Below are 25,608 nucleotides of genomic sequence, written 5' to 3'. Positions count from 1 at the left end.
CTCAGCAAGACCAAATACCTTGCTCAAGATCACAACTAGAAAGTGGGAGTAACTTACACCCAGGCAGTCTGATTGCAGAATGTGTGTGCTTGAGTACTAGGCAAAAAGGAGGCTGGCAGTCTTGTTGCCACCTTCCACTGGACTTTGGCTGTTACTTTCTAAGATGAGAGGCCCGAGGAAGTGACACTCAGCATGCCTCAGTGTTCTCAAATGAACTCCGCATGATTAGGGTTACCCAGATTAACAAGCAAGACATTTGGCTTCTTACCGCTGAGATCTGCCTTTCTATTGGGGAAGGTCCCTCCATAGAATGTAATGTGGGATTTTTCACTCAGGAGCCAAGAATGATCCATGTGGGCATGCCCAAAGGCCCTTCGGGAGGTTATGTTTTCATTGTGGCTCTCCTTTGAAGTGTGTATACGATGGTGATTCTCTACTGATGCGTCCTGGGGAACAACAGATACACATTCTGTAAACAGGCTTTCTAAAGAAACAGAGCAGGTCAGTCAGACCTTGAGGCTAGACTCCTGTTGCAAGGAAGAAGTCTCTTTTGCAGCTTAGGAAGAAAAACAAGGTTGTAACAGTATGATCTCTAATGCTATTTGTTATAAGAAAACATTGTATTATTGTGAGAGCAAGAATGAACTTTAACCATGCCTGACACACAGTTCTTTCTTTTTTTATTTCATATAGTGCTTTCCTGCAAAAAAAAAAAAAAAAAAAAAATTTAAAAATCAAAATGAAGCTCTAGATCCTTGCCTTTATGCGTTGTAAAATGTCTCTCCCTCCTGCCCTTCTCCCCTGGGGCACCTCTCTTCTCCCCCTTTGTAGCTCACAGTGGCACGTGACTTTCTTGTCGGTCAGATGAGCTTAAAGACAGGAGCATGTGTTGTCTACGTTGCTCTGAACCACTGTTATCTTGTACACACATTCACACACACGCACAGGCCTTAGAGTTTAGAAAGCATGTTTGTATTCTAATGCATTTAATCCTCAGAGCAGCCTAGTGAGTATGTATGGTAACAGCTCCATTTTACAAAGGAGGTAATTCAGGCTCCAAGTCAGTTAAGGTTCTTTATCAGGCTCACCACGACTTGTCAGATGCAGGACCCCAACCAAGCCTTTTCCAATTCTAAGGCCAAGAGCTCTTTTCTCTAGAGAAGACGACAGCTGCCTAGATGGGGTGAAGAGTGTAGGGGGACTCTGTGGTTAAGTAAGTTTGGAAAACCATGGGCTAAAGTTAAACCAGCTACTTCACCCATAGAACTTCCCCAAATGGTCCATATTCACACGTGTCCTGTGACCCTCCAGGAGGAGAACATGGTATGCCGCATTTCCCCAATGTATTTGACCATGAAAATCTTTTTTTTTCATCGAGCCACTGGCAGTGTTCCACACGTGACACTTTGGGGAAACAGTGGTCAATAGGCTCGAAGTCCTCTTCCCTTCTCTGGAGGAACCCCAAGAAGCGGTGAAGGGAGGGCATATCCCCTCTGAAGTCAAGAGGAACAATGACAGAGGGCAGCCCATCAGAAATGGTACCTCTGCCTGGGTTTCGGCTTCCTGCCATGGCTGCTTCCTGAGCTGTGGCAAGTGAATCCCTTGACTGCTGTAGTTCTTGGCTACGGAGCCCTGGTCCATGCGTCCGCTAGCCCCAGCTTCCCCTCCGGCCAGGCCCTGCTGACCTGCAAAGGTGAACAGTGGGTCAGCCCTATAAACCCAGAAATGGGCATGGTGTTATTAGCTGCTTCCAAGCTGCCTCCCTTCTTGCTCTTCTGACCAAAAGTGTTGATGGAGGCCCTTGTACCTCTTCCCTCCTTTTTTCTGTATTTCTGCTAATGCCTTCACGGAAGTGGCGGCCAGGTCTATAGAACAGAACTGCACTCGGAATCAGGAGGCTCAGGATTGAGTCGTCATTTATTGGACTCTGTTTCCTCATCTGTAAAATGGGGATACTAATTCCTTGCCCTTGCTTCCTCACACAGTTGCCTGGAGCTCATACAAAATAATGAATGTGATGGCCCTTTGCAAACTGAGGGACTGGAGGGTCACAGTGGTGTGATGATGGTGGGCTCTCTGGCAGCCCTGCTCTGTTGTCATTGAGATGCTCAGTCGGAAGCACTTGATTTCCTGGGCTGCCTGCTGGTGTCTACTTGTGGGGAAAAGCTCTGCTGAATGCACTGTGATGGACGGCTGCTTAGCTCTCTGAACTTACCCTGTCTGTGCAACCCTCAGGAAGGATCTGAGTCAACAGATGACTCCAGCATAGTTAACAAATCTTTCATCGATGGGGTAAAGGGTCCTGAAGCTATTTTCATCACTTACTCAAGGTAGATTTATTGCTGAAACGATCTGGCAAAACTTCCTTGTTTGGAGCTGCTTTAGCAACACCTCCACTCTCGGCATGCTGCTCTGTGGAACAATATGGGGCTGTCTTTCAACCAGGGGCTCTGGAAGCCTCTCAGGGGCCCTGTATATGTTGGAACTCCAGACTTCTGGAGACTCTCAGCCAGCCTCACCTTCCCTCTATACTCCCCAACGCTCGTCATTCCCTGCGTCGTTCCCTTCCTTGGTGTCATCGGGTCAAAAGCCAAATGCCCAATTGTGAGGCTACTCCTTCCCTCCAGCTCTCCTTCCTTTGCCCATTGGCTCCTGACAGTTTGGGGGCCTGAGCCAATGCCAAGAATGTGGGTGGAACAGAGGCAGACTCAGGCTCGGGTTTAGAGGGGTCTGCTCAGGTTTTAGTGGCCCAGGGAAACCTGACGAGCCCTGGGGACCCCTCAGCCTGGGGAGGCTCAGGGCCACACTAGACCTGCCTCGAGGGGACCTCAACGCCATATAGGGTGTGGCACTAAAGACCTTTTTGTGTATTCTAGAATGATCCTTTGGGGCCAAGCCTGACTTCAGGTTCATCCTTCTTGGTCAGGTTCACCTGGAACCAAATGCATTTCTGAGGGTAGAGGAAGTGAAACTCTGGCCAAGTGGCCACTCACTCAGTGGAGAGTGTTATAAGGTAGACTGTCTGAGTTGGGGCAGGGGGCTCTGTGGGTAGGCGATATAGAGAAGCATTCTTCCCTTTGGCTGTATCCCAGGTGATATTGAGTATATGACTCAATCTATGCAAGGGAAACCAAGATTTTTCTTAGTAAACATCATCTCTGGCTCATTTGCTTATGCTTAATAGAGACAGGTATGCAAGCAAGGTATTGGAAGGTTCAGTTGTTGAAAGGAGACCATAAAACTTGGTCTCTCTGTCTCAAAATATGGATTCAAATTACCCAAATAATGTGAATTGGAGTAGCAATTTAGAGGTCTTAGAGAGCTTTTTTTACCTCTGTCCTCTTCTGTGACTTTTTTTTTTTTTTACATCAACCCAGAGAAGGTGGAATGCAGATACCATTACTACCATTTTACAGATTAGCAAACTAAGGATGCAGGGATCATAAGTGACATGACCAACATCACATTGTTAGGGAAATGTTATATTTGCAGATGGGACTTTTCCTACTTTTCCGAATAAAGTATCTGGAAAAAAGAGGGAGGCCAAGGGGAGATGAAATTAAAACCAATAAAACCATCAGTCAGGGTTCAAGTTACAGCCTCTGAGCTGTTTTTATTTCTTTGCAAATTGATTTTTGATCCTTGTGATCATGAGCAATGGGGCATTGCAATTCGTTAGTGATTATGCGTAAATACACAAGCTAGGGCTGTCTATACTAGCATTTACCGCACACTTACTATGTGCCAGATACTGCGTTATCCCATTTAACTCCAACATCCAACCCTGTGAAGCAAAGGTGGGCGTGGTCATCTCCATTTTATAAATGAGGAAGCTGAAGCCCAGAGAGGTCACATGGCTTGGGATCTGGTGCTAATGGCCACATGTTTAATTACAATTCTATATGGCCTCTCTGTTTACTTCCTGATTGTTACAGCTCCTTGGCATATGGCATTAATTAAGGAAATCACTTGATCCCTTTGGTGTGCAGTCTTGATCTACTCCCAAAACGAAAGTACTGCAATCCCCTGTCTAGTATTTACAGACCCTAGGGCATCGAAATCTAAGGATATTAACTGGAGGCAGTAAGATTTTTGAAGAGAGAGGGCATAAGGCAATGTCAAAATGGAGTGCCACCTGGGGAAGGACAGAAGGTCCCAACACAGGAGCGTTCCCTGGGCAAATTCACCCATTCCCAGGACATGGATGGCCAAGAAACTTGATCTCTTTAGTGTCCCAGAATCAACTGGTTTCAGGGATGTTGATCCACATTAGCAAAGTGTATAGAGACCCTATAAGCCAGGGTATTAATTTACAAAGAGAAATACAGTTGCCTGATCAGCATATTTCCTGTATATGAACTATATGTGGATCAGGTTAAGATCAAAATTCCCTGGTTCCAGAGTCAAGACTTAAGGGAGGTATATGGTAGGAATGTTTAATGAGAACCTGCCACATTCTTCTCCATTCATTGGATAGATCAGATATTCTACTTATCCTGACAGATCCTTTCCCAAGGACAAGAATTGGTTAGGCACTATCATTATTTCTGGAAAATTCCTTTTTCATTTCAGAAAAATTAACTTTATATTATGTTAAGCTCTTGTTCTTTCCTTCCCTTTTCTCAAGAACCCTGGCACTAGCCAATGTCTTATTCTTTGTCCATTAGTGCTACTCAGTCATCTTTTCCTATCTCCCTTAGTAAAGGCAATTTCTGGCTCTTTTATTGCTTCAAGTTCCCAAGAATAACTTTGATAAGTAAACCCCCATAGTACTGAACAGCTTACAGACAATTCACAATAACCTTCTGTACAGTAATAAGGCAGGTCTTATTACGTTCATTACAGAGATGAGCAAACAGAAGCTCAAAGAGGTTAAGTGACTTGCTCAAGATCTTACATCTAGTAAGAGAGAGAACAGGCATTCCTCCAACGCCTGTATTTTTTCTTATGATATTGCCACAAAACCATAGAATTAAAGAATATTAGAGTAGAACAGGCCTAAGAAATCATCTAAAATCTAGAGTCTAGACCTGTACTGTTTAATACAGTAGCCAATAGCCGCATGTGGCTGTTTACCTGTAAATTACTTATAAGTAAGTAAAAATCAAAAACTCAGTTTCACAGTCGCACTTCCGACATTTCAAGTGCTCAATAGCTGCATGTGGCTAATGGCTACTACTTGGACAGCATATATTATAGAATAATCCATCATTGCAGAAAGTATGGTTGGATAGTTCTGGTCTAGACTCTAAAGACAAAGAAACCCAGAATCCCTAGACTTTATTTTGGGCAACTCCATTTTAAAGGGTTAAAAATCCAAATATTTGAGATCTGGTCATAAAATCAACATGTACCTTGTTCAAAAGATTTTCCTTGTTGAATCCAAAATGGAGGGAAGACAGGCAGGAGATGGTATTTTGGGGGTACACCTGAAAGATCCTGTTGTGACCTGAGATTCTTTGGTACATTAAGTTGACCGTCCTGGAGCAGCACAGAATCCTTGATGTACCCTGAAGAGTAGGTCAGGAGTTATTGGTAGAAATAATGGTCACCAGTCCAGAGGTCTTGGAGATGACTACAAGGTCCCTCACTTACACTAGTCTTGGCTTTGGACATCGCCCATTAAAGAAGACAATTAAAAGATGGGAGGGATTAAAAATCAGATAGAACCCATAGAGGGTTCTCTGTTCAATGTCTTGGGTGCTTCTGGTCCTGTGCTACATATGTGCTTCTTTCACTTCACCATTTCCAAGAACTGGGTCTCCCTGGTGGAAGAAGCATGGTTGCTTCTTTGGGGTTGGGTGAAAGCCTCCTCCCGCTTCAAGAGGAGAATCCAAAGGTTTCTCCTGGATGTCTCCTACTTGGTTCTGTAGGCCCCAGGATTCTCAATTCAGTCATTCTATAAGTATTTATTGGGGGCTTACCATGGCTAGCATGGGCCGTTTTTAGAGGCACTAATAGGCAGTTGGAAAGACAAAGCTCTCCTGTGCTCAACTGTGTGACCCCAAATGTCAATGTGATATAAGGTCAGAAAATAGGGAGCTCAATATTGGCTGGAGTTGTCAGGGAAGCATTTGTAGAAAATGTGGGCCTGAAGGGTCTGAAGGAGTTATCATAGGGGTGGCAAGATGGGACCAGAGAATATACACTAACCTCACAAAGGTAGTGAGCTCTGAGATGTGAGCTCTCTGGCAGAGGCCATTGGGCCAATGATCTCATACCACAGTATTGCTATTGTTCCTCCAGCTTGAGGGTCTCACCATCAAGAGGTGCTTTGGTGATAAATTATGGCAAGGGGCCCAAGAATGCACATACACATGAATCTTTCCTTAAACTACACATTGTAGGCATATGACTTCCATAGAGGGGTCTGAGACATTTTTTGATGTTAAGTGGGGCTCTTGTCCTTGAAGGTGTTGGGCCTAGGCTATGGGACAGTGGCCTGCTGTGCCCTCTGCCCCACCCAGTGATAAACGTATCTTTGGTTAAGAGGCTCATTCTCACAAGTGTTAAATAAATGGAACTGCCTGTAATCCTGGGCCTGCCATGAAGGTAAAACCAATAAATGGATAAACCCACATCTCATTTTCCTTCAAGTCATCACTTACTGGGGAGAGAGCTGTTTTCTCTCCTTTCCCAAGGTAAACCTATAAAGCAAGAAGCAAGTCAGTCTTCCTTTGGTCCTGTCTGTTTGTGCTGAAGAAATGGCAAACACCCAATGGGCACTGGCAAATCCTACTTCTCACTCCTCTCATCCCCAACAGGTTTGCCAAATAAAATATGGGCTGTCCAGTTAAAATTGAATTTCAGATAAACAATGAATATTTTTTTAGCAAAAGTATGTACCAAATATTGCAAGTTTAACTCTTTGTGTCTGTGTGTCTGTGTATGTCTGTGTGGGTCTCTGTGTGTATGCGCTAAATCTGGTAACTTGAATCTCCAACAGTTTCCTGTTTTCATTTTTAAGACTTTACAGAGTCCGTTTGGGGTTTCTGTTCAGCAGAAGGGCATCCATCTCCTCAGCGGATGGTGCTGGCGAGCTGCCATCTTTAAGAGGAGGAGGCCTAACATTCCCACTTCCTGGAGGATCTGAGATCACCTCAGAAGGGCAACTAGGGAGTGTTGGGGTGAATGTGGCGCTGGAGGTGTGGGGAGGATTTGCCTTCTGGTCCCAGCTCTGCTTTTGGCTGAATGACTTTGGACAAATTACTTTGCCACTCCCTCCCCCCTTCCTTATCTTGTAAAAGAGAGGGATTGATCTGGAGGATCTGAAGTCCCTTGGTGGGGAAGGTTGGGAAGAAAGTTCTGCTTGGGATGTGGAGTGTGAAGGTCCTGAGAGGAGCTAGAGAGAAGGCAAGACTTCAGGCTGTATGTTCCTCTGCAAATGTGGGGGGAGGACAAAGGGCAAAATGTATGACAGAGGCTCTCAGCTCCCAAGCTTGAGCACCTTTGCCTTACCACAAAATTGTACCTGAAATTCTAGGGTTTCAGGACTTGATGGAAAACACACTCCCACATCAGAATTCAAGGCAGGGCATCTCAGTGTGTGTGTCCTCCCATTGCCCCACTGACCTGCACATTGGAACCTGTACATGGCGTCAGGGGGCCGTGTCCGCAAGAGGCCTCGGAGGTATCTCTTGGCTGAATACCCAGGCTGCATCTGCCGTTGGCCCTGGCTCTCTGGTTGGCTTCGGAAGTGGAGGTACGGTTGCCATGCTCTGTCCTGCTCCCTCTGTGGGGACACCAGTCAGGAAGCAGCAGAGTCCTGAGCTGCTGGGTCCTGAGCCTCCCAGTGATACACGCTAGTTAGCATAATCCTCATCAGTAATCTGGGAGACTCCTGGAAGTTGCCTAAAGGCACCTGAAACAGATGCCTGAGCCAACAGACATAAACCAAGAGCCCACAGAGCAAAGTTCTGAAAGACCCCTGCAGATTTGCTGTTGGAAGGAGAAGGAGAAATGAGAAATTCCAGACCCCATCTTGAGACAAAGCATCAGAAAAGAATAAGAGCTTCAAAGAAAACACATTACTTAGTTTAACCTGTGGAAATCCTTTTAGTACCTGAAAAAGTGGTCCTGTAGGGTAATGGGAAAGTCAGCTCAACAAGTCAGTATCGGCGGTCAATGTTTGCAATATGAATAATGGGACAGACCAACTGTGTTCATGTTAATGGGAAGCTTGGCATTTTGAAAATATCTGGTTCTGCTGCATTTCATTTCAGCCCAGGAGAATTTTCTGGGAACTTACCTGCCAAAGTCAGTTCCACTGTGCAAGACATCATGGGGAATAAATGTGAATAAGAACATCTTACACTTAGGTGGGGATATATATTCTACAAAGAACTTTCACCTCATTATAATCCTTTAATGTGGGCAAGTTAATACTATAATTATTCAAGTGATGCAGAACTCTCTAAGGATGATCAGTTAAGAACAAGAATAGCAAACATGAGGGCTTGTGTTGACATCTATCCGCCTCCCCCTTGTCCATGGTGGACATCACCAATCAATTATGGCATTCTTGGGGCGCTTGGGTGGCTCAGTTGTTAAGCGTCTGCCTTCGGCTCAGGTTATGATCCCAGGGTCCTGGGATCAAGTCCCACGTTGGGCTCCCTGCTCAGCGGGAGGCCTGCTTCTCCCTCTCCCACTCCCCCTGCTTGTGTTCCCTCTCTCGCTGTGTCTCTCTCTGTCAAATAAATAAATAAAATCTTAATAAAAAAAATCATGACATTCTTGACTGAAGAACAGATTGTGATTTCAGAGTCCTTCTCCTACGAATTTTTTTTTAAAAGATTTATTTATTTATTTGAGAGAGTGAGAGAGAGAGAGAGAGAGCATGAGTGGGGGGAAGGGCAGAAGGAGAGAGAGAATCCCAAGCAGACTTGGCCCTGAGTGTGGATCCCGACACAGAACTTGATTTTCACAACCCTGAGATCATAACCGGAGCTGAAACCAAGAATTGGACGCTGAACCAACTGAGCCACCCAGGCACCCCATTCTCTTATAAATTTTTTAAATTGAGGCAGAATCTATATATAATAACATGCACAGAGCTAAAATGTTCAATTTAATAAAATCTGACAATTGTACACACCTTTGTAACCACCACACAAAACAAAATATAGCTCAGAAAGTTCCCTCTTGCTAGTTCCTGGTCAATTTCTCCCCACCCATCAGGGAATCACCACTGTCAGATGAGGTCAGTAAGGCACAGGCCTGAGTTATGTTGCCATATCCTGCCAAAATTTACCAAAGAAGAATGGCTAAATTTTAAAAAGTAAAGAAAAAAGAAAAAAATATGATGGAAATATAGAACCTGCTTGATGTGGAAAGAAAGGCCTTAGGTTTTGGGTTCTTGCTGTAATGGGCAAATCTGTGGTTTGCTCCCGTTCAGATGTATTCAGATCAAAATGCCACAGGACAGCCTACAACTGTAGCTGAGGATTCAAGAACACCAGAGACCCTTCTTCAGCTAAAAAGAGGGCTGGGAAGCCAAAGTCCATAGGACAAAAGAATACCTCTGCTGGGGAGAGAGAAACAGGTGCCAGGATAGACATTCATTCATTCATCTACTCATACAATGCATCAAACAACATACCAGGCACGGGAGGAAAAAGGACAAGTAAGACAGATTGATAACTAACAAAAATTTGAGTAACAGAGAAAAGAAAGCATGGCTAATTATTCAATTGGCTGTACTCTTTAGGAATTTGTATATTAAATGAATGTTTAGAATCCAAACAAAGCATCAACTGGTCTTTGATGTTTGGACATTTTATATGGCAGATACTTCAAGTGCAAAAAGATCCTGAATAATTCAGTCCCACATAAATCTTGAGGATTTTTCCAGAGGATAAGAAAGAATTATAGGGAGGGCAGTGGAAGCAAAGTGATTCAAGTTCTCTCTCACTCCATTTTTTCATTTGGGGGTCATGCAATAATCTTTCCTGAGCATCTTCTACGTGCCAGGCACTGTGGTAAGCCATGGAATATTAAGCATTAGATTCAAGGCCTTTTCTGGGTGAATTGGAGCCTCATTTCCTCCCTGTAAATCTTTGCTTCAAATGACTTCTCTCTGAATGCAATAAGACCACGCCTCCTCTGAGACGTTGTAGTCCCTACACAGATGGCATGATGCACTGTTTGATCTGGACAAGAGCCCCTTATTGTTTCCCATTCGTGGGTATTTCTGAAGTATCAGCTTGGTTCTGGAGCTTTACTGGGCAACTTGCTAAATGGGGCAGGGAGTTGCCGAGAAGAGTTAGGAAATCCTTTGTCCTGGAATTTGGGGTATCTAGTACATTTTTGCCTATAGTTTGAAAGCTGATCTTGGCCTCTGTATTAGTTTCTTACTGCTGCTTTAAAAAAAAAAAAGATTTTAGGGGCACCTGGGTGGCTCAGTCCTTAAGCATCTGCCTTCGGCTCAAGTCCTGGGATCAAGCCCCCGCATCGGGCTCCCTGCTCAGCTGGAGTCTGTTTCTCCCTCTTCCCCACTTGTGTTCCCTCTCTCGCTGTGTCTCTGTCAAATAAGTAAAATCTTTTAAAAAAAATAAAAAAATTTATTTACTTGAGAGCGAGAGTGAGAGCAAAAGAGAGAGAGAGAACACACAGAGGGAGGGAGAGAAGCAGGCTTCCTGCGAGGCAGGGAGCCTGACATGGGGCTGGATCCCAGGACTCTGGAATCATGACCTGAGCCGAAGGCAGACGCTTAACCAACTGAGCCACCCAGGCACCCCAGTTTCCTGCTGCTACTTTGACAAATTACCATATACTTAGTGGCTTTAAACAATAAACATTTATGATATTATAGTTCTGGAAGTCAGAAGTTTAAAAGGGATCTCACTGGGCTAACATCAAGGTGTTGACAGGGCTGTGTTCTTTCTGGACACTCTAGGGGATAATCTGTTTTATTTGGTGTTTTCCAGTTCCAACAGGCTGCCTGCATTCCTTGCATGTGACCCCTTCTTCTGTCTTTAAAACCAGCAAAATTGGGCTAAGTCCTCATGCTGCTATCTCTCTGGTTCTCCCTTTCAATTCCTTCTAGCACTTTTAAGGATCCTTGTAATTACATTAACCTGCCCAGATAATTCAGGATAATCTCTTTTTTAAAAAATTAAGATTTGTTTATTTATTTGAGAGAGAGAGAGCGCGAGCTTTCGCTTGTGAGCAGGGGGAGGGGCAGAGGGAGAGGGAAGGAGAAGCAGACTTCCCGCTGAGCACAGAGCCTGAGGTGGTCCTCAATCCCACGACCCCGAGATCATGACCTGAATTGAAACCAAGAGTCGTAAGCTCAACCAACTGAGTGACCCAGGTTCCCCAATAATCTCTTTATTTTAAGGCCATCTGATTAGTAACCTTAATTCTATCTGAAACTTTATTTTCCTTGCCATTTAATCTAATATATTCATATGTTCCAGGGATTAGGACATAGACATCTTCGGGAGTCATGATTCTGCCTGCCACAGTTTCTCTGAAGTTTTTTCTAGTTTTCTGGGTTTTTTTTAATAGTTTCTCAAATCATGCTTGTGAAGTTGGTTGATAAATTTCACATCTCATTGGATAAACTGATGCACTGAGAGAGGCCCAAGACCTGCTTAGGGCTACCAAGAAGACCAGGCAGGGTTAAATCTATTCACTCATATCCAAGGTGTAGAATAATATGTTAAGTAGAAAAAAGCGAGATACAAGGGAGAATGTAAAGTACAATCACAATCTCATAAAAGTATATTTTATAACTATATAATCATGGTGGAAAGACTGGAAGAAAATATATTAAAATTCTAATAACAGTGGTTATAGGGTGTTGGGCATAAGGTTACAGTTAGTTTTTTTTTCTTCTCCCTTTTTTGAAATAAAATAAAAAATCCAATAATATGTTTAGATTATATTAATACATAGAAAACATGTTAAAAAATTAATTTATTTTATTGTACCCACACTCCTCTCAATTCCTTCTCCAACATTATCCTGGACCTCTAACCACCCAGAAGTTACTATAAAACATCAAAGGAGACAGAAGGGAGCCGGGAAGGGAGTTTCTGGAATAGGGAAATAAGTGACAGCAGGAGGCTGGCTGTGATGGTTTCAAACTTCTCATGCCTGCCTTGGCTTTGCCAATCAACTCCAGCTTTTGGTTTCTTCTGAAATGAGTAATTAGTGTGCACAGAGCAGCCTGTTGTCCACACTCCACCAGAGTGCTTCCTTTAATAAGGGACTTTCTCTGGCAAGCCATGTTCCCAGTGCCCGCCGGGCCTCCATATGCAGAGGAGCCGAGGGGACGCCCAGTACCGGTCCCCACCCCTGCACTGGCTGTCACGTCCACCCAGCCCCAGTGCTAGCCAGTGAGGGTTTCCAGAGAACGAAGGAGCCGCTGCAGGCTGTGATCCTGCTCAGCAGATATGGGGTGGCAGGGCGCCAGAGTCCCCAGGAGGGCAAGAAAAGCCCGGACAGACAGCTGCCATCTCACACAGACGGTGGCCAGCCTTTGTGTGCAGGATCGACAGAGGGGTAAAGAGAGAAGTCCAGAAATCCCAGGACTGGCAGACAAAGCCCTGCACAATTTGACCCCACCCACATCTCCAGGTGCATTTCCGGCTAAGAGTCCCAGCTGTCTAATTGCCCCGACTTCCTTCCGCCGGCTCTCCCCTCTAGGCCTTCACTTACCTATGACTGGAAGCTTTCTCTGCACTTACTTGTACCACGAGACTCAGCTCAAATTCTACCTCCTCCGAGAGGTAGTCACTCTAATCTGGTCCTTGCACACCCCTACTGGGTAGAGGTTATGGCCTCTCCCTGTCCCACCCGGGCAACTAATGTGTTCATCCCATGTGTTGAGCACCGGACATAGGTCAGACACTATTCTAGTTAATAACCACTCAAGATGTTAGCTCAGTTGAATCAAAATCCCAAAAATGTCTGTCCTTCCCTGCTGAAAACCTGTACCTTGAACTGCCCACTTCAGTCAGAAGTCTTCTCTGAGGGGGAACACAGCCGGTGCTTCCTGTTTCTCCGTCAGGCTTGCGGGAGCCAAACCTTCACACAGAGGCTGACCACCCGCTGTTGTTGCCCCTGTGCAGGTCTGACTGGAGCCAGCCTGGGAGATACCCGGGCAGTGCCGCTGGGTAGAAGCGGGGGATAACGGGAATGGGCAGATGTGCACTACTTGCAGCCGTGCCTAGAAAGCCTTCTCCACCCCTAGCCCGACTTTAATCAGCTTTGGGTGAACACTACCACTCTCAGCCAGCCGTTTTCTCTGCAGGTTTAATTTCTGTGATTCTGTGCAAATGATACTATCTCTCTCCCATATATCTTTGGTGATTATATGTTCCTGGATATCAAGCCATTATAAAGAGACTCGGGGTGCTTGGGTGGTGCGGTCAGTTAAGCATCTGACTCCTGGTTTCTGCTCAGTTCATGGTCTCAGGGTTGTGGGATTGGCCCCACATTGGGGTCCATGCTCGGGGCAGAGTCTGCTTGAGACTCTCTCTCCCTCTCCTCTGCCCCTCCCACTCATGCTCTCTTCTCTCTCTCAAATAATAAGTGAATCTTTTTTTTTTTTAAAGATTTTTTATTTATTTATTTGACAGAGCGAGAGAGCACAAGCAGGGGGAACAGTAGAGGGAGAGGGAGAAGAAGGCTCCCCGCCAAGCAGGGAGCCCAATGTGGGGCTCGATCCCAGGACCCGGAGATCATGACCCGAGCCGAAGGCAGACGCTTAACCATCTGAGCCACCCAGGCATCCCATAATAAGTGAATCTTAAAAAAGAAGAGAGAGAATCAGAAAATGGTATGAATTTTCCCATAGTTACAATGTTGTAACAGGGCTTGATTCCTGACCAAACCATTTAGCATCAAAGATTTGACCAGTCATATGTCATAAAAGCAAAGGTACAACAATTAGAATTGAAAACAGCAAAAATTAAGCTTCAGTTCTTGTAAGAGCTCAGTCTTCCTGGGTCTGAATCCTGGCTCCATCATTTACTAGCTGTGTGACTTTGGGGAAATTACTTGACCCATCTGAGCCTCAGTTAAGAAACTGTCAAATGAAGATGAAAAAAATACATATCCTACATGCAAAAAAATGAAGTTGGACCATTACCTTACACTATACACAAAAACTAACTCAAAATGGATCAAAGACCTAAGTATAAGAGCTAAAATTATAAAACTTTTAAGAAGAAAATATAGGAGAAAAGCTTCATGACATTGGATTTGGAAATAATTTATTGGATATATAACACCAAAAAAACAGGCAACAAACGAAAAAATGGGTAAGTTGGACTTCATAAAAATTTAAGAGTTGTGCATCAAAGAACAATGTCAACACACTGAAAAGGCAACCCACAGAATGGGAGAAATTATTTGCAAATCATATATCTGATAAGGGATTAATATCTAGAATATATAAAGAACTCCCGCAACTCAAAAACAAACAAAGCAAAACAACCTGATTTTAAGAATGGACAAAGGACTTGGGTAGAGGACTTGTAGACCTCTAAAAAAGGTATACAGATGGCCAATAAGGACATGAAAAGTAAGCTCAATGCTTACTTATCATTAAGGAAATGAAAATCAAAACCATGATGAAATATCACTTCACACCCATTAAGATGGCTATTACTAAAAAAAACAACAACAACAGAAGATAACAAGTGTTGGTGAGGATGTGGAGAAATTGGGACCCTTGTGCATTGCTGGTGGGAATGTAAAATGATGCAGCTGTTGCTAGGGAAAACAATATGGCAGTTCCCCAAAAAATGAAAAAAAAAATTACCATATGATCCAGCAATTCCACTTCTGGGTATGTACTCTAAAGAACTGAAAGCAGGGATATGAACAGATAGATTTTTTTTTAAGATTTTTTTTCAGATTTTATTTTTTAAGTAATCTCTACACCCAACTGAGCCTGCCAGGTGGCCCGAACAGATAGATATTTATGCACCCATGTGTATAGCAACTTTATTCACAATAGCCAAAATATGGACACAATCTAAATGTCTATTGACTGATGGATGGATAAACAAAACTTGGTCTATACATAGAGGACTATTATTCAGCTTTAAAAAAAAAAGAAATTCTGATACATGCTACAACATGAATGAACCTTGAAGATGTTATGCTAAGTGAAATAAGCCAGTCACAAAATACTAAAAGGATAACTACTATATGATTCCACTCAGATGAGGTACTTAGAGTAGTCAAATTCATAGAGACAAGAAGTAGAATGATGGTTGCCAGTAGCTGGTGGGGAGGAGGAAATAGGAAGTTATTGTTTAAAGGGTACAGAGTTTTACTTTTGTAAAACAGGCAGGCTCAGTTGGTGGAACATGTGACTCTTCTCTCAGGGTTATAAGTTCAAGCCCCATGTTGAGTGTAGAGATTACTTAAAAATAAAATCTTAAGGGGGTGCCTGGGGGGCTCTGTCGGTTAAATGTATGACTCTAGATTTTTGGCTCAGGTCATGATCTCAGGGTCATGAGATTGAGCTCCGCATCTGTGTCTGTCTGGCTCTGCACTCAGCGGGGAGTCTGCTGGAGATGCTCTCTCTCTCCCTCTCCCTCTGCCCCTCCCCCAGCTCACGCATGTGCTCTCTCTCTCAAATAAATAAATAAATCTTTTAAAAAGAATAAATAAAATAAAAACTTAAGAAAAGAGCTCTGGAGATGGATGGTGGTAATCATTGTACAACAATGTGCATGTACTTACTGCCATTGAACTGTATATTTAAAATTAATTTAAGTGGGGGCGCCTGGGTGGCTCAGTTGGTTAAGCGACTGCCTTCGGCTCAGGTCATGATCCTGGAGTCCCGGGATCGAGTCCCACATCGGGCTCCCTGCTCAGCGGGGGGTCTGCTTCTCCCTCTGACCCTCTTCCCTCTTGTGCTCTCTGTCTCTCATTCTCTCTCTCAAATAAATAAATAAAATCTTTAAAAAAAAAAAAATAAATAAAATTAATTTAAGTGGTAAATTTTATGTCACACTTATAAAGTTGTTATATGTTATATATGCGTATATTTTTAATATATTTTTTAAGTTGTTATAAATTTTACAACACACCTTATAAAGTTGTGAGGATTAAATGAAATAAGTGTAAAGTGCTTGTAATAGTGATGGATGTAATAGTGTTACATAAATGTGAGCCATTATTATAAATATTCTATCTGTTGGTTATACAAGGGAACCAATGGATGAAATACATAAAGCCTAGAAAAACAGAAGTCTAATGGATCATATATATGGCTAACTATGAACATATTACCTATAACTCAGATAGATTTTGATGAAAATCTGATTTGCTTTCCCAGAATTATAAATGGTTTTAAGGGATGTTTTGGAAGACCCAGGTCCCTTTTTAAAAAATGCTGTTAAAGCAAGAGGGATGCTTCTTTTCTCTGGAGTGTGTGGAATCTTCAAAATCAGGCCCTGTAGGCATTAGGAGTGGGGCTTTGGAATCAGTTGTCTGGCTTCTAATCCTAGCTCCACCCCTTAGATGTGTAACTTCGGGCAAGTTAATTAACTTCAAGCCCCAGTGTTTCCTCCTACAAAATGGGGGGTAAAGCTAACACCCAGCTCATAAACTTGTGCAAATTGAGTGAGGTTATATAGATAAAATGCCAGGCATACACTAAGCACTCAATAAGTGCTCGCTATCATTGACAATACCTTTGACCTCATTGTCACGGTTGAACCATGATTCACTCTTGATCTTTCCTACTTCTAGCTTTATTAAAGGCTCTAAGTACAACTGCTCAGGAGCTGCTCAGATGGAGGACAGTTGGCAGAAAGAGTACAGTCAAGTCACTCTGTTCACCTTTCACTGCTTTGGTGCCTACTTGACGCTTTGTTGATAGCCATCAGCACTGAGCACTTCTTAGGAACACCATCACAAAAGTAGCAGGTTGTTGCAAAGGGAACTTCTTCCTCCTGATCTTTAGCTCAAAAAATAATTTATTATTCTGCCTACTTTTCTGTATTTTTCTATTTTGTATGATGAATCATTATGTTCAGGACAGGAAAATAAACTTTATTCAAAAAGCATATTTCTCACAATATTACTTGATAAAATAGTAGCCTGAAGGTGCCTTCATGGTTTGGACTTTGGCTGAAAACACTAAATAAAGAGTTAAGAACCTTGAGTCTTGAGTATTAGGCAGTGTAGAATGTGTAGGGATATATTCAGTGGAACAAGGTTGATATTACCCTTAAATGCAGCCACATTTATAAGGGAGATGTCAGGAGCAATACAACCTTGGTTGAAATCAACTATGGTAATCTAAATCCTATTTATCCCTCAATGGGACAGGGAAATGGGATGCTCTGTGAATTGAATTTTTGAAACAAATTATTTTTATTTATTTATTTATTTTTAAAAATATTTTATTTCTTTATTTTTGTGAGAGAGAGAGAGAGAGAGAGAGAGCGAGCACAAGTGTGGGGAGGAGCAGAGGGAGAAACAGACTTCCCGCTGAGCAGGGAGCCTGGTGCGGGACTCGATCCCAGGACCTGGGATCATGACCTGAGCCAAAGGCAGATGCTTAACCAAATGAGCCACCCAGGTGCCCCCAAATTATTTTTAATATACTATTTAAGCAATGTTCCATTGTTGGACACTTAAAAATATCACCAGATTTACAAAATTCTAAAAATATAAGAAAAAGAGGGGCACCTGGGCGGCTTATTTGGTTAAGTGGCCGACTCTCGCTTTTGACTCAGGTCATGATCTCAAGGTTGTGGGATCCAGCCCTGCATCGGACTCCATGTTTAGCAAGGAGTCTTCTTCTCCTCTCCCTTTCCCTCTGCTCCTCCCTCCTCTCCAGTGAACACATAAATAAATAAATAACTTAAAAAAAGTAAAAAAAATACTAGGGCACCTGGCTGACTCAATCGGTAGAGCATGCAACTCTTGATCTCCTGGTTATGAGTTCAAGCCCCATGCTGGGCGTAGAGATCACTTAAAAAAAAACCAAAACAAAACTCAAAAACCCCCACACTCTTTGTAACCAAATAAAACTAAAATACATATATATATATATTTTTAAAGATTTTATTTATTTATTTGACAGAGAGAGAGAGAGACAGCGAGAGAGAGAACACAAGCAGGGGGAGTGGGAGAGGGAGAAGCAGGCTTCCCATGGAGCAGGGAGCCCGATGTGGGGCTGGATCCTAGGACCCTGGGATCATGACCTGAGCCGAAGGCAGATGCTTAACGACTGAGCCACCCAGGAGCCCCCTAAAATATATTTTTAAAAAAGAATAGGAAATACTAAAACAATGTGAAAATTATTGCATATTTCTGATGATTTGAGAAGTACTTGAAGATTCTGCCATGTTTCAAGAGAATCATTATGACTATCATTTAGATACTACCTCAAATTATGGTTATTTAGGTTTTATAGCTATTTGATGTCTAAATAATGGGAAGCCGAATGAATTAAAGCCCTCAGGAAAAATGGTTACCGCTTTGGGAATGTTTTAACAATATTTTCTCCTTTAAAAAAAAACAAACAAGCAACATATTGTGTGTATCTACAATTGTGAGAACTCTGCCATCTAATTTCTTGACTTAACACTTATCTTTGCTCGTTGGGAGTTGGGCCATCAAGAAAGTTAAAGGGTAAGTATATGTTGAGCTATAAAACCCAGACATACTGCCACATGCATGTCATTATATCCACGTATGGAAGTGGAAATAATGTGAGATGGTTGAAAAATTTAATTGCACCTCCCTGTGATGGGCTCTAGTATCACAGGTCTGAATGAGCTGGAATTTTGCTGGTTTCCTGATTCACAGTTTAGCCAGTAGAGATCCTTCTGTAAGTAGCACTACTCTGTCTGTTAACTATCTCCCATTCCCTCCTGCCCAATTTGGTTCTTTTACTTTGAGTGTGGTGTTTTTAACCCTTGAACTATATACTATTTGGACAACGAAATACTGACCCTGAGACATAGATGATGTGGTTATTGGTAGGCCTAATTTACAGCGCTGTTTCTATTTCATTTCCCTTCCTGACCTCACCTGGCTCCTTAGGTTCAACCACACTCTCTCTGCCACTGTTTACTTCCTTCAGAGGAATAGATTTTTATTTTTCAATAGATTTTTACTTTTAACAATGTTTATTTTTAACAGGAGGAAATCTAATTTAATTACATATACACAGGGAATCCATATAAAGATGAGAGATTCCCCATAGATTTTTATCTTATTTTTTAAAATTCCATGACTTAAAAAAAATAATGTTTGGTAAAAAGGTATGTATAAATAAAAATACGACTTTTAATTCGACCACCCATGGTTAAATGTTGATGTGCATCCTTCTGCTTGTATAACTAATTTTTGAAAATTGGGATCACATTAGAGGGGCGATGTTTTCTGTACTGCCTAGTCTCGAATTCTGGGGTGATCATCTACATGGCTGTATAATCTTGAGTGAATGACTCAAGCTCTCTGTGCTTCAATTTCCTCACCTCTAAAATGGGTTAATAACAGTACACCCTCAGGACTGATAGGAAGCATACATGAGTTATACACAGAGAGTACTTAAAACGGTAGCAGGAACGTAGTAAATACTCAAAAAATGTTAATGAACTTCAGTATTTTTATTAGATGAATATTACATTGTAATCTGTCCTAAGAATATACTGTGGATATTTTCTCACGTTATTCATGACTAGTACATGACTTTATTGCCTGACTCCAAACCCATTATATGACTGTACTATAATTTATTTAATCAATGTTTCATTGTTGGACATTTATTATTTTCAATGTTTTGTATAGTAATAAATAACCTGTAGTAAACATTCTTGGGTGTAAATCATTGGGCACAGCTCTGATTATTTCCTAAGGCAAATTCCTAAAAGTAGAATGCCGAATCAGAGTATTAGCTCTTTATAGGCTTTTGCCAAAATGCCCTCCCGAAAAGTCATGTGAATGTGCTCCTAATGTATGAGACAGCTCATTTCCCCACAGCCTTCTCAGCACCGGATGTTATGATGTAGTCTGTAGTTTTCATAATCAGATGGTGGTCTGTAGTTTATAAAGCTCTCCTCTTCTGAGCTGTTCCTTTTCTTTAATCCCAAATCCCTTCAAATTGCTCCTCCTATTTCAACCTACAATGTCCTCCAATCGTGAATTTCTGCCTGTAACTATTCTTTTCTTTCGTTTCTGATTTCTTCACACAATTTCCCTTCTCCCCACTCGGGGGTAGATGACATATTGTGTTTTGTTACAGGTGTGTGTTATAAATCTGGTAGGTGGGTACCAGGGGAGGACAGGAACTTACCCTCTTTTCACTGAGCTCAAGTCTAACCCAAGAGGTAGCCATCCCCAAATAGACTCTTCTACTTTATAAAGTAAAAATATCCCTGCTGCCTGAAATAGTCAAGTGTCTGAAAGCTGTGGAAGGGATTCTTACTCTTGACAGGAAGTTAGCCTACATAGCAGTGTTTAATTAGGAAAACAGAAACCACTCTAAGTACTTAAACGCAGCAAAAATTTAAATCAGGGCATTGGTTGCACAGGTGATTAGAGAGCTCAGAAGCCAGGAAGACGGCGAGGCAACGCTGAGATTAGTAATCAAAAAGCCAGCACCATCCCTGGGCTCAAGGACAGAGGGAGGAGCAGGTGGGGTCAGCTGGAGGAACCTGGTGAGGAGCCACACTGGGCCTGTCTGTCGGGAGGGAGCTGGACCACAGAGGGGATGCGGGTGTTTCTCAACACCTACAGATGGAATGGAAGGGGAGAAATACCTTGGCTTTCTTCTCTCCTCTCTTTCCTGTCTCCTTCCGGTGTCTTCCACTAGCAAATTCAATTAGAAGTTAGTTGACACAGATGTTTGTGGAATTACATATAGCCTGTGGTCAACCCCACTTTTGTGCAGAGCAGAGTAAAGTAAAGGTGAGGAATGGATTTGAGGACAAATAGGCCAAGGCCTGGCACAATGACATCTGGGGGCCCTTCCAAGTCCACAGACAATAGGGCAAAGTACAAAGCATGCTGCCCTAGAGAGGCAGGCAATTCCGGGCTGGAATTCTGGCTCTGTCACTTACTAGCTCTGAGACATTGGCCAGGTCACTTAACTCCTCTGAGCCTCAGTTTTCTCATTTATGAAAGGGGGGAAGAAAAACCATATGTCACTGAGTCACTGTGAAGATTAAATAAAATAAGGGCTATAAAATAATAGTAAGATTTCCACAATAATTGGTTTCCTTTCACCCAAAAATTTATGATTCTAAGACAAAGGACAATGGGCATTTGGTCACATCATTAAGCTTCTCTGTATTTTGGGGATGCCTGGGGGGCTCAGGCAGTTAAGTGTCTGCCTTTGGCTCAGGTCATGATCCCAGGCTCCTGGGATCGAGCCCCACATCCGGCTCCCTGCTCAGCAAGGAACCTGCTTCTCCCTCTCCCTCTGCTGCTCTCTCTCTCTCAAATAAATAAAATCTTAAAAAAAAAAAAAAGCTTCTCTGTATTTTGAAAGAAGGAAAAGGGGACAGGAATCTTTCCTTTTGGAAACTCTGTCTAGGGTGGGGTAGGTGATAAGTTGCCCAACAATGATATTGGGAGATGATGTAAGAAACACTGAAAATGCCCTACAGGATCGATTTATTCATTCCACCAACATTTGTGGGTAGTCACTGTTTTCTGGAAATGATTTAGACATGGTCCCTGCCCTCAAGGAGATGGTAACAGATGGATAAAGAGATACATTGCAATGCATGATGCTATGGGAATGTTCACAGAGGAGAGAGCAATGGGATATCTTTGCCTAGAGAAATGGGAGAAAGCTTCACTGAGGAAAGGACATCTGAGTCGTATTTTGAAGGGTCAGCAGGAGCTTTGAAGTGTAAGCAGGAGCATAGAAGCAGATGCAAAAGCATAGTCAGAAAAGGGCACAGAATGTGTGGGGAACACTGAGCTATTCACATGGGTGGGGTCTTGAGGGGTTCATAGTTAAGGTGGTGGTAAGAACGACTGGCAGATGCTGCTAGCTTTAGAAAAGAAAGTCAGCCTGAAGGGCCTGGCATAAGAAGCTAATGACTTTAGCCTGTGGGAGATGAGAAGCCAGCAGTAAACTCGGGAGCAGTCGGGGTGCCTGGGTGGCTCAGTTGGTTAAACGTCTGCCTTCGGCTCAGGTCATGATCTCGGGGTCCTGGGATCAAGCCCCACATCAGGCTCCCTGCTAAGCAGGGAGTCGGCCTCTCCCTCTGCCCCTCTATCCCCTCCCTCCCCACTCTCTGCTCTCTCTCAAATAAATAAATAAAATCTTTAAAAAAAAAAAACAAACTAGGGAGTAACCCAGCATCTATAACCTAGAGTTGTATAAAGTGACACATCTTTCCAGACTCTCTCATGGCCTCAGCCAAAGGGCTGATGCATGCAGTTACATCCATCAGGGGCCATGTGGACATCTCATAAGACATTAGAAAGTATGAATCAGAAAAATGAGCACAGGGGTTTTCCCTTAAGATTAAATTCAGAATGGAAAAACTCATTAACTTCTCCCGCAGATGCTAAAGGGCTCAAGGTAAATATTTAAAATGTTCTCCCTCTCCCTTCCACAAAGCCAAAAACATCAGAGGTGTGAGGATGATGCTTGTGGCTATGAGACAGGATTTCAAGGATTCTGATGAAACGTCTGCTGGCCTGGATCTGTCTGAAGCTGAAAAGGACTTTGTGTTACTCTAACGGAAAGGAAAATACAAGATGAGGGTAACTCTGCCCCGATGCTTTCAGAGCCCTTTCACATACAGTATCTCATTGAAGCCCCGCGACCACTGCGTGAGGCCCATAGGGCCCAGAGTACAAGCCCATCTGAGAGATGAGGCGACGGAGGTCCTAGGGTTTCATACCTTCCCTGGGGTCTGAGACGGTGTAGCCAAAGCTGCGACTGGATTTCCAGACACGCAGACCAGCGCCTTCCCCAAACCCAGGACTGCTCTGCCTACCTCTCTCCTTCCGTACGCCAGGATGGCTTTTTTGAGGTCCTGAAGTGTGCGCAGTTCAAGACCCGGCCTCTTCCTGTGGCCTCTGGGGCGGTGGGGGCCTTGTCTCCTCTCTTCCGGTGTCCATGCTGATAAGGCTAAACCTTCTGAGTAGAGGATCAGGGCCCCCTTCCTAGTACTGAATGTTTTGGGGAGAAAGAGGCTCCAGGTGTGCGGGTTGGCACTGCCCTCCTCCTTTGGTTTGCTGACCAGGACATAATCTTCTGGAGACTTCCAGTTCAAGTAATCCTGCAATGGAAAGAAACCACCTCAATCCATGGCCCCTTGATAGCAACAGACCTGGTGCAAGGTGTTTGACAGTTTTTTAGTGACCGATTTTCTGTGAATTGTTTTCATGCTGTCACGGGACACAAGCACTCTTCGGAGCAACTGATTTTGTTCTCCACATCTCGGAATCAGTAGAACCTCAGGCAGGGTTCGGTTTTACCCCATACAACTTTCAGCAGAGCCATTCATGCCTGGAGGCTTCAGTAGGCTAGTTAAAATGTCCTGGTATGCAAGTAAGTAGTCGTAAGTATCAAGGGCAGCAAATAACTTTGAAATTATGGACTAGATGGCAGTTTAAATAGGGGAAAACCATTCATTCCAACCCTCACTTCAGCTGTACACAGGAAGGCTTTCTGTGCATATTCCAGATGCTATGTAACATTACCTAATTTGGCTATTTCGGACCCTATAAAGTAGTTGCATATCTTCTAAGTAAGTAAATGCCATTGGCCACAGAGGTCCTTTGAAACTTTATAGGTCTTTTAATATAGCAAAGGTCAAATATCACGACAAGCTACCATGACAATGGAAATCTCTGTGTGATCCAAACATTTTCAAAGAACCCCACTGGGTTTCTTATTCCTGGGAGGATTCAGTGAAATAAAATTCCAGTACAAGGGAATTTTGCCACCTCTTTAAAATCTTCTAAAATGAGATTAAAAAAAAAAAATTATTTTTATTTTTTGCCTATGTTAAGTATGAGTCCTCTGGGTTGAATTCCAGAAAGTTCAAGGAAGCCATCGAAATGGTATGAACATACACAGCATTTCAACCACAGAGCAAAACTTCTAAAAACCAAACAGCCATCAACTTGCCTAGATCCCAGGTGGAAATTCTGGTCTTGAACCAAACCATCTGAATTCTAAACAGTCTGGGATCTCCTTCAGTCTAAAGCAAATGAGGCTGTAAGTCAGTGTGCGAGGGGAAGGAGGAGGGTTCCAGGGGCAGTATCGATGTGCAAGCAAACTTCCTTATATTCTTGAGTTTTACCAAGGAGGAGGGAACGTCTACCAGCGACCCCCACCCCCCCAACCTCACTAACAAACCAAACCAAGACAAGCACGGCTCAGCCCCAAAATATTCTCCCAAAATATTCAGCTCTAAGAGCATTCTCCTCCCACCCCCAAAATATTCAGCTCTAAGACTCACCTCTGGTTCAAAATAGACTTCTAGCTTCTGTTTGTTCTGGACCAACTTCCCATGTCCCCGGCTCAGGAGAGAGAGTGTGAACATGTTTCCCTTCTGACCACCCTTCTCAAGGGCAGTTCATCTTGGTTTTGAAGGCTGAAAACTGGTCACACCTCAAGATTTCCTGAGCTCAGCAGTGAGCCCAAGAAGACCACAAACACTGGGCCTTTTATTAAATACATTTTTCCTTCGTACAGCAGCTTCTTAATAACAACCAGCCACACAGTTTAGACAGTGTGTGTCTTTGTCGGGAGAAAAAATAAACCGCAAACCCAGACTCCTCAAGCTCTGGATTGTCTACTCTCTGGGCAACCTCTCTCTCTCCTTCGCCTGCGCCCTTGTTGTCCCTTGGTCCTGTTGCTCTGTTACGGGGCCGTGTGCATCTACAGATCTGGGCCACTGCACCATCCTTCTCATTGTGAGCGGAAGGTTGTTTCCTGGTTGCTATGGCAGCACAGGGACGTGAAGTCTCTTAAACCAGCCCAGGCAAGGCAGAGACTGCTGCGGGCAGTGTTCACACACTGGGGGGGCGGGGGTAGGGAAGGTCAAATGGACGTTTAAGGGACCAGGCTCAGATTTCAAGTCCTGATCGCAGGAGCAGGGGGTGATATTGGGGTATTTTTTCTGTTATAGTACTCATCTTGCTTTTAGAAAGTGTCTTCCCCTTTCTCTTGATATGCTAGCCTTTCACTGTCAACTAACCACTAGCAGATTCAGAGGAGTTGTCTCGGTCACCTAAAGCAACTGTGACGTTTTCGTTGGCCAAGCTCCAGCATCTCCTCAACTGGACATGAGGCCTTTCATGGTAGCTGCTGCTTTGCATGGGTGAGCGCAGATACTGGGAATCTCCAGGTTCCTTTGCATATTTCATTTGGGCAACTCCCAATTTCCAGAGGGGGGGTACTTGGAAGATGTGTGTGTGGGGGTGACATTTGGGTTGTCACAATGACTGGGGACCTCTACTGGCATTTAGCAGGCAGGGTCCTGGGATGCTAAATGGTCTGCAGTGTGCAGGACTGTCCTGCATGATGCAGAATTTTCCCACTCCACATACCGTTAGCACCCACTTTGGGAAACATGGCTATAGCCTGGGCTGCTTGGTTCTCCTCGATGCTGACACTAGGAGGGCAGGACGGGGGCAAAGAGAGTC

The 25,608-nt window shown here is 43.4% G+C and overlaps 1 protein-coding gene across 1 annotated transcript in view; it reads right to left on the bottom strand.

Annotated features, from left to right (window-relative positions):
- KIAA2012 (KIAA2012 ortholog) overlaps nucleotides 1–24,796 on the bottom strand; it is a 102,849-nt gene extending 78,053 nt beyond the window's left edge. The window contains exons 1-6 of the mRNA XM_036098612.2: nucleotides 24,420–24,796; nucleotides 22,947–23,231; nucleotides 7,573–7,732; nucleotides 5,355–5,510; nucleotides 1,543–1,685; nucleotides 269–446 (exon numbers count right to left, since the gene is read on the bottom strand). Of these exons, the coding sequence (XP_035954505.2) occupies nucleotides 269–446; nucleotides 1,543–1,685; nucleotides 5,355–5,510; nucleotides 7,573–7,732; nucleotides 22,947–23,231; nucleotides 24,420–24,503 (1,006 nt within the window). The 5' untranslated portion in view covers nucleotides 24,504–24,796. The remainder of the gene's footprint in view (nucleotides 1–268; nucleotides 447–1,542; nucleotides 1,686–5,354; nucleotides 5,511–7,572; nucleotides 7,733–22,946; nucleotides 23,232–24,419) is intronic.
- Nucleotides 24,797–25,608: the final 812 nt, after the last annotated feature.

Source organism: Halichoerus grypus, chromosome 4 (genome assembly GCF_964656455.1).
Source record: "Halichoerus grypus chromosome 4, mHalGry1.hap1.1, whole genome shotgun sequence".
In the NCBI taxonomy this organism is placed as follows: domain Eukaryota; kingdom Metazoa; phylum Chordata; class Mammalia; order Carnivora; family Phocidae; genus Halichoerus; species Halichoerus grypus.
Note: the sequence above shows the minus strand (reverse complement) of the source record. Positions and strands in the feature narration are given on the sequence as shown.